A 9313-nucleotide genomic window follows, 5' to 3' on the forward strand; every position below is an offset into this window, starting at 1 on the left:
GCCAGGATTGGAAGACCCGCCGGGTGCCCTCTCCCGGCCCCAGGCGGCGCGGCAGGGCTGTGGGAGACTGCGCGTGCGCGCTGCGCGGCCGGTTCCCGAGACGACGTCCCCAGCCGCCTCCCGTCTCCCGCGACAGCATGAAGACCGCCGAGGACGCCAGAGGAGTACATGGCGAGGGGCCGCGGAAGCTAGGCCTCTGCCTCCTCTGCGGCCTGCCCGCGGCAGGAAAATCGACCTTCGCGCGGGCCCTAAGCCCCCGGTTACGGCAGGAGCGGGGCTGGGCCGTCGCCGTGGTCGCCTATGATGACGTCATGCCGGACGCGTTCCTCGAGGAGGCGAGCGCGCGGCCGTTGGTGAGTACGGAGGGGGCGGGGCCTAGCCTGTGGTCGCAGAAGGACATAGAGGGGTTCCACCTAAATGCTGGACTGCCCCTTGTGTGGGAGGTGCGGCCCTGACGGAGCGGGGGAGACTGGAGTTCGAGAGAAGTGGAGTTGGTTTAACGTAGAATGTGTCGACTCCGTCTTAGAAGGATTCGTCGCAGAGATTTATGTGTATATTTGGGGCCTGTACGGTTTGTGTATTGCATACAGTGAGTCTTAAGACGGCGTTAGGTTTTGTCGGCGTGCAGGATGGTACCCTTCCGCTCCCCCACGCCCACCCCCATAGACAAGTATGCTTTTGAAAAGTCCTTTAGGAAGATCGTACTTAGGAGAGGGACAGAATCTCTTAAAAACCACAGCCAGTTTAACGTCCAGCCACCGGTGAATCCTTGTGGGTCTTCAAGTTTACACAGTTGGGGAGTTTTTTTTTTTTTTTTTTTAAGATAAAGGATACAAAATTATGAATAACAAAATTAGTAGGTTCCCTCCCATGACAATAGAAAGCTGTACAAATGAAGGGGCTGGTGTCTGAAGCTCTCTCTTCACTCATTTCCGGGTAAATCTGCCTCTGCCAGCATTAGGAAAAGACGGCTGTTTCTCAGGTGACCACCAGATGAAGTAATGGGCTTGTGTTTAGGCACCTACTTACATATAGGTACTTATAGATTCTCTTTAAGCCTTCAAATCACACTCTGTGCAGCGAGATGCATCCCCTTGGAGAAGCACAAGAAAAGCGCGACCTCTGGGGAAGAGTGGATTCATATCTCCCATCTCGTTCTCCCCCTAGACTAAATACTCTTTGACAGATTCTGAAAAATTGAGATAGATTTGTCGTTCAGTACCTGTGTGTAGGTGGAGGCATCTAAATAAAATACGAATATGATGTGATTCCACTCTCTCTATATATAAAATTATAGTACGTTCGGTGGCTGGCAACTGTATGTATTCTGTCCCGTTCTTGTTCTAATTGTGAGATGACTACAGTATCAAGTCCCTGGTAGCACTAGATTTAGTTGGATGATAGTATTTTCGCCACTTGAGTGAAAGCTGAAAGTTGGTGAGATGTATGGTTGTATTTACTGGGCCATTTCCTCACTTTTATTGTTACAGTTTTTCCACTCCTCCCTGTAGACGGAGACTGTGGGACTCAACTAGTCACCATGAGTAGGAAATCTCACCTTTTAGGAAGTGATCGTGTTTTCCTTCTCCGTAGGTTTAGCTGATGTATTTGTTGTATGTGCTATAATGTCAGTGATGTGGTAAGGCATGGACAGGCAGGAGAGGGACCCTTATCTCCTGTTCCTATGTTTTCTCTCCAGACTGGACCTGCTCGCCACAGTCCTTGAATGGCACAAGATTACCTATGTTCTCAAGTTACTTATTCTCTTCCCTTCAGTCTAGCTTTCCCCATCCCATTCCAACTCTGTTGTGAGCCTCAAGGCTTTTCACCCTGACCCAGGCGCCTTTCGGCAGATCTTTTCTGTCCACAGCTTTTCTCATCTCAAGGGCAAACCAGCGTTGCTTTGTCTAAGCCAATTTTATATTGTCAGGATATTGATTTTGGCTCATTTCTCTTGGATGGTAACAGCTTTTCATTCTTCCATTTATTTACTCATTCAGTCATTTTCTGTACTGGAGCACCTCTTACGTGCCTGACCGTCTGCTGGAGGCCAGTTAGACCATGGACTATTGATTGAGCAGAGAGTTAGAGATGTGCAAATGCCTAAATAGCGTAAGCCCCGTTAGGGTGGAGACCCCGTCTGTGCAAAGCAGGATGTCATGTAGGCAAGGGAGGGTCTGAGCTGCCTCCTGCGTGGATGTGTCCGTGGAGACTTCAGAGGACTATCCTCAGGGAGTAGGAGTTTCTGGGCAGAGGAAACAGGATATCGGAAGACATAGGAGGCAAGGTGAAGCAAGTTGTGCTCAGAGAATTCCACACGGTTTGGCTCTGTGAGCTGAGATGTTCACGTGGGGTGGAAGGCGATAAGCGGGAGCACCCTATTGAGCAAAGCCCAATATAAATTGTGATTTTCCCTCTTTTGTAGCCATCCCAATGGAAGTTGCTTCGACAGGAACTGTTGAAGTACCTAGAATACTTCTTGTTGGCTGTCATTAACGGGTGTCAGATGTCTACCCCACCCAACAGGACTGAAGCCATGTGGGAGGATTTTATAACCTGCTTAAAGGATCAAGATCTGATATCTTCTGCTGCACCGGAGGCCCGGTCTTGCTATCTCTTAACGAAGACTGCTGTTTCTAGACCTTTGTTTTTGATTTTAGATGACAACTTTTATTATCAAAGTATGAGATACGAAGTCTACCAACTGGCTCGGAAATGTAATTAAAACATTTTTTTTTCTTACACACAGACACTTGTTTGCATATTAAAATCACGACTGCTTTTAGTGAGAATTGAATTGGATCAGGAAGTTAGTATAGATTTACTTAATTTTCAAAGCTAGATGTTCAGTATTTTCCTGCCACAGCTGTGATAATTTGCCTGATTTGTTTATTTTGCATTTTGGAAAAAATAGTGCACCACTGATTTCATGGTTTCACATTGCTTTCAGATTCATTAGGCTTTTGCCAGCTTTTTTTAGATTGTTCTCTGGAGACCTGTTTACAGAGGAATGGCCAGAGACCCCAGGCGCTGCCTGCCGAGACCATCCACCTGATGGGAAGAAAGCTGGAAAAGCCCAACCCCGAGAAAAATGCTTGGGAACACAACAGCCTCACAATTGAGAGTTCAGAATGTTCTTCTGAAGCCAGGTATCCTACGCAAAGCTGACCTTAGCTGGGTGCCTCCCTGAGGGAGCACCGTGCCCTTGGCTTTACCCAGGTCCACTCGGTTAACCTTTACACAAACATGGAGATTGCCCTCTCTCCTCTCTAGAGAAGAGGCAACTGAGTGAGAAAGTTAGTTTGCCCAGAGTCCCCGAGCTCGTGGTAGCTCAGATGTGAACCCAAGTTTGCTGGCGCACATGTGCTCTTGTTAAGACTATGTTCTCCCAGGGGCGCCTGGGTGGCTCAGTCTGGTTAAGCATCTGACCCTTGGTTTCAGGATCTCACAGCTTGGGAGTTCCAGCCCCAACATCAGGCTCTGTGCTGACAGTGCAGAGCCTGCTTGAGATTCTCTCTCTCTCTCTCTCTCTCTCTCTCTCTCTCTCTCTCTCTCTCTCTCCCAAGATACATAAATAAACTTTAAAAAAAAAAAAAAACAAAACTATGTTCTCCCAGAGATCAGAGCAGGGAATGCAGAGTTGGACACATCTTTAAAACTCTTGCCACAGTAGCACAGTCTAAATAGGTTGCCCAGTAATTTTCTCACAGAAAGAAAGAGAGTGGAAGTGGTCTGGAGTCCTAATTTTGCCTCAGACCCCCCTGCAGTTACACCACCGCGTATATGTGATGCCTGTGGGCTGCGGTGCTAATGCTTTCGTTTGTGATAGATGTCTTGAGAGTTCTACAGCCGCACATTTCGAATGGAATTTTCGCAGATGATGGAAATGTACTACATTTGTACTGTCCAGTGTAGTAGCTGCTGGCCACATGTGACTCTTGAGCACTTGAAATATAGCCGGTGCATCTGGCGGCCTGAATTTTAAATTTTATTTTAATTACTGTAAACTTAAATAGCCTCATGTGGCTAGTGGCTATTTTCTCAGACAGCACAGTTCTAGGGCTATTTTGCCCTCATTTTCTTAGCTCCTGCCTAACTGTTGTCCACAGGGGACCAGCAGTTTTTAAATGGCTAATTTTTAAAATTCACTTTGTTTTCACTTATCCACTTGTCACTGTCTGAAATTATACATTTTTGCTGATTTAATTATCTGTCTCCTAATGGACATGATGTAACCACTGCTGGACTTAGAAAGTGTAGGGATCTTGCCGTACCCCAACTTATAGCACACAGTTTCACATACATAGTAGTAAATGAATGGATTCTACCTGAACCCTCCATGGCCCCTTGACCAGCGAGGAACTTTGCTAATCCCCATCCAGTAAATAAGAAGCCAGAAAGAAGTCCCTTCTTGAGGAAATAAAGTAGAGTTCTAGTAGCACTTAATGAGGGAAAAGAGAGAATTTCTTTTCAAAGCTTATTGAAATGAGTCTTAGAAAATTAGTATTTTTTTAAATAAGGGGATTCTTGGGGCGCCTGGGTGGCGCAGTCGGTTGAGCGTCCGACTTCAGCCAGGTCACGATCTCGCGGTCCGTGAGTTCGAGCCCCGCGTCAGGCTCTGGGCTGATGGCTCAGAGCCTGGAGCCTGTTTCCGATTCTGTGTCTCCCTCTCTCTCTGCCCCTCCCCCGTTCATGCTCTGTCTCTCTCTGTCCCAAAAATAAATAAATAAAAACGTTGAAAAAAAAAATTTAAATAAGGGGATTCTTTTGCCTTATAATTTGTTTTCAGCTTCTCCATTTGGATTTTGTAAGTAGAAGGTAGCTTCCAAATCTTTTCAATTTTTACCCCTTTGGCTTAGGATCCTTTGGATTATAGCATGTTTATTCCTCTAGAATTCAATTCAGTATTCATAAACACAGGTTCTTTTTAAAAAAGATGTTTGATAGAAGGATTCATTTTATCTCACCTTCTCTTCTAGCCTGAAGTTGACTGATTTATTGCTTACTGCTTTGGAAAATCCAGTAAAATATATTGAGGACAATGTGGAACAAAAGGTAAATCTTCCAATATAGATGTGGTATAAATGGCAAGGTACAACTGTTTGAAGGAAGGTCTTTCTGAGCTGAATGTAAAAAAAAATATGAGTAAAATGTGAAAAATGCCTTTGTCACCGCCTTGGCATCTCAGCAGCACTCTACTTATGACAACTGGCTGCAGTGGCATCCTGGTGGCCACGTGCAGCAGCTGGTCAAAGCCGACTGTCACATTTTCCGAAATATTAGAGCCTGTTAACATATGTTGGTGTTGGTAGCTTGAGACGGACAAGGACAGGAGCACTTGCACCGCACATAGTGACAAACGCTGTAGATGGAGAGCCCATTATTGGACAGATTGTCAGCCCCCGTCATCTAGATGGGATCTCGGGAGGGACAGCTGGAACAGAAAAGCCACCATAACTTTCCTTGTAGTCTCATCAGAAACACATCACAGTTTAGCCACCTCTTTTATAAAACTACCTAACTTCCAGTAACGATGTCTGTGTTGCATAGGAAGCAGACAGAATCATTTGTTCAACCAACCTTCTTCATCAAGCCGATCAGATGCTCCGAAGGATTGTCTCTCAGACGATGAAGGAAGCAAAAGGTATGTTGAGCAGTTGTGTGGGGTTTAGTTGATACAACTCTCCCGCTGTTCTTGTTCCCTTGGGTAGTTGGTTAGCTTTCTGTCACAACGTTGACATCGTTTTTAGTTTCACCATGCAACTGGATTATAGAAAACTAAAAATTCTACCCCCAGAACAGGGTATTCATCCATCCAATACATTTTTATTGAGTGGCTACTCTGTACTAGGCTTTATTCTAGATACTGGGGTGTCAGCAGGGAGCAGAACATTACTTTGACGAGACAGACAGATAAATACATGAGTCTCTGCTGGTGCCCTGAAGAAAAATAAAGTAGGGTAAGGCAGTGGAGGGTGATGGGAGAGCTTCTTTTAAAAACTGTTTTTTAATGTTTTTTTGTTTTGTTTTTATTTTTGAGACAGAGAGAGACAGAGCATGAGCTGGGGAGGGGGAGAGAGAGGGAGACACAGAATCCGAAGCAGGCTCCAGGCTCCGAGCTGTCAGCACAGAGCCCAACGCGGGGCTCGAACTCACAAACCGCGAGATCATGACCTGAGCTGAAGTTGGATGCTCAACCGACTGAGCCACCCAGGCACCCAGGAGAGCTTCTTTTAAAGGGTAATCAGGAAGGCTTCTCAGAGGTGATATTTAAGCAGAGATATGAATAACGGAAAGAGTCAGCATGCAGATATCTGGAGATAGATCATTCCACGCAGTGGACACAGGTGCAGAAACCCCGAGGTGAAGTTATTTGGTAGGTCTTAGAGCAGAAAAGAGGCCACTGAATCGGGTGAAATAAGGAATGGGGAGAGGTGGTCAGGGGCCACATGTCCAGTCAGCAAGCTCAGTGGATTGTCAGTCTGAACTTAGATGGCATGTGTGGTCGTTTTATAAAAGAACTCCTTTAGGGGTGCCTGGGTGGCTCGGTTGGTTAAGCGTCCAACTCTTGATTTTGGCTCGGGTCATGATCTCATGATTCATGGGATCAAGACGCGTGTCAGGCTCTGTGATGACGGTGCAAAGCCTGCTTGGGATTCTCTTTCCCTCTCTCTCTCTGTTCTTCCCCTCTCTCGTTCTGTGTCTCAAAATAAATGAATATTAAAAAAAATTACTCCTTTCGCTTTTAAATATTGAACTCTACACTATATTTAAAATCTGACTTAAATAATAGCCTACCGTTTCTTTAGCTTTTACATGCTAAGTGCCTTATACATACTGTTTCCAGTCTTGACAGCCTCATGAGGTAGGTGTAATTTTATAAATGGGGAAATGAAGGTTCTGAGAGGATCAAGTAACTTACCCAAGGCTGAACAGCTACTAGATACGTGGACAACCTGGGTTCAGAGTCAAGTCTGACTCTAGTTTATGTTTTCTGTTACGCTCCCTGCATCATCGGCATCTATTATTAACACCTTTACAACAGTTTCTTGGAAAAAGAAACAATACACTAACCATATGGTGTGTTTCATACTTTTTTTTTTTTTAACCACGATCCAGAAGCAGATTTTATCTTGTACCCGAGACTGTAGCTCAGTACACGAACACACACGTGCATAGCAACAAGTTTCACAGAACCCTCACGTTTGGTGAGCTCTTCTATGATCTTTTTGATTCCATTTTAGATAAACACAGCTTGCAACCTGCATCTCACTTGTAGGTTATAATCCAGAGTTTGAAAAACACGGGCCTGGAACAGAAACAGCAGCATAATTAGAATAAAAACAAAAATAGTTGGAAATAGTTGCAGGAGCTGGGGCTCAATCATTTGCCTGCCTTGTCTTCTGTATGAAATGAAGAGAAGGGGAGGAGATAGGATTACGCTCAAATCACTCTTGACTTATTTCCCACCCATTAAAAAAAAACTTTTTTTTTTTTTTGGTGAGGGAGGTGGTCATAGCATCTAGATCTATGCTTAAATGAAATTAGAAATTCATTTCTCCTACCACCAAGAAAATGAAAAGACAACCCACAGATCAGGAGAAGATCCTTGCAAATCATCTATCTCATAAGGGACTTGCATCCAAAACAGATAAAGGACTCTTACCACTCAATTAATAAAGATAACCCGGTTTTAAAAACGGGCAAAGGATCTGAATAGACATTTCCCCAGGGAAGATACACAAGTGGCCCACAACCACAAGAAGACACACTTGACATCATTAGTCATCAGGGAGACGCAAACCAAAACCACGAGCGGCCACTGCACCCACTCACTAGGCCAGCCAGAATCAGAAAGTCCAAGAGGCGGTGAGCACGTGGGGAAATCCGAACCCTCGTCCGCTGCTGGTGGGAATGGGAAGCAGTGCAGCTGCTTTGGCAAACCACCGAGCACTTTCTGCAGCGAGTAAGTGTAGTCACCACGGGACCCAGCGATTGCACTGCCAAGAAAGAGAAGTGAAAACGTATGTTCACATAAAAATGTGAACACAAATGTTTGCGTCAGCATTATTCATCGGAGCCAGGATGAGCCTTGAAAATGTTAGACTAAGTGAAAGAAGCCATCACAGAAGTCCGCATGTTGCTTGAGTTCAGTCATGTGAGAGATCCAGAAGGGAGAAATCTAGAGGCACAGAACCCAACGTGGGACTCTGTCTCCTGAACCTCGAGATCATGACCTGAGCTGAGACCAGGAGTCAGACACTCAACCGACTGAGCCACCCAGGTGCCCCCTGAGTTGGAGTCTAAATTAATAAAGGGTATATAGTATGCAAATTTATTTCAATAAAGCTGTTTAATATAAAAATCTAGTTCCTCAGTCACATTACCCACGTGGCTAGTGGCTGCTGTATTGAAGAGAGCAGATCCGGGACATTTCCATCATTGTAGGAAGTTCTATGTTGGACATCTGCTCTAGAGACTATTTACAACAGTTTCAACCACACTGTCATTTCCTATTCCTGCTTTTTTTGCCTTACTACCTGTTAGCTCAAGAACATTCTAAACCAACCATCTTGTCAACAACAACAAAAAAATCCCCTTCAGGCTTATCTTTTCTGCTCATGCATCTCATACCAAGTTATTTAAAAGATTTGTTATCACGTCAGTGTGACCTTTTGTCTACATAGTACACCAGCTCAACTGTGAGTAATAAAATCTGATCAGTTTGTCAGAAGTATTCAAATTAATTTCCTATGTTGTTAGACAGCCTGGCCTGATTTAGTTTATACAAATAATTTGAGAATGTCTTTTCATTTTAGAGGAACGAGTGCTTCCTTTCAACTTGAAGCTTCTAGCAGAAGAACTCAACAAGCTCAAAGCAGAGTTTTTGGAAGACCTAAGACAAGGAAACAAAAAGTACCTGTGCTTTCCAGAAACCACCAATGTATCAGATGCTATTGCTTTTTTTCATCATGAGAAAGATAATATTGTCCAGAAATATTTTTCAAAGCATTAAAACTTTTGAACTTACAATCAAATATCCGATTTTGGTTGAGTTTGCAAAATAAAACCATTTTGCATTACTGGATATTTTCTAGGCCAGTGGTGTGAATTGCCAGACTTGTTTAAAAAAAAAAAAAAAGTCCATTCTAAAGATCCATTTGTCATAACAGAAACTACTTCAGTTGGTGGCTTGTCAGATGTGACGTGGACAATTGAGTATCGGCAGCAGGCTTCCTCATTTACATGCCAGAACCCTTAGGGTAGGGCTGGTGGGGACAGGAGTCTTCGTCAATAAGGCAGAGAAGGAAGA

General features: G+C 44.4%; 1 protein-coding gene across 3 annotated transcripts; it reads left to right on the forward strand.

Annotated features, from left to right (window-relative positions):
• On the forward strand, positions 1-9088 carry PSTK (phosphoseryl-tRNA kinase). 3 transcript variants are annotated; one of them, XM_086681096.1, is made up of 6 exons: positions 1-353; positions 2426-2717; positions 2951-3149; positions 4980-5055; positions 5551-5644; positions 6045-7810. In XM_086681096.1, the coding sequence occupies exons 1-6, from the start codon at positions 138-140 to the stop codon at positions 6059-6061; spliced, it is 894 nt and encodes a 297-aa protein (XP_086537222.1). In that variant the 5' UTR covers positions 1-137; the 3' UTR covers positions 6062-7810. The 3 variants fall into 3 exon arrangements, with proteins under 3 accessions (XP_086537222.1, XP_025773771.1, XP_086537221.1); XM_025917986.2 differs by lacking the exon at positions 6045-7810 and adding an exon at positions 8820-9088 and having other exon boundaries at positions 4-353; XM_086681095.1 differs by lacking the exons at positions 1-353; positions 6045-7810 and adding exons at positions 360-589; positions 8820-9088.
• Positions 9089-9313: the final 225 nt, after the last annotated feature.

Source organism: Puma concolor, chromosome D2 (assembly GCF_028749965.1).
Source record: "Puma concolor isolate L17-30 chromosome D2, mPumCon1.1.hap2, whole genome shotgun sequence".
Taxonomy (NCBI): Eukaryota; Metazoa; Chordata; class Mammalia; order Carnivora; family Felidae; genus Puma; species Puma concolor.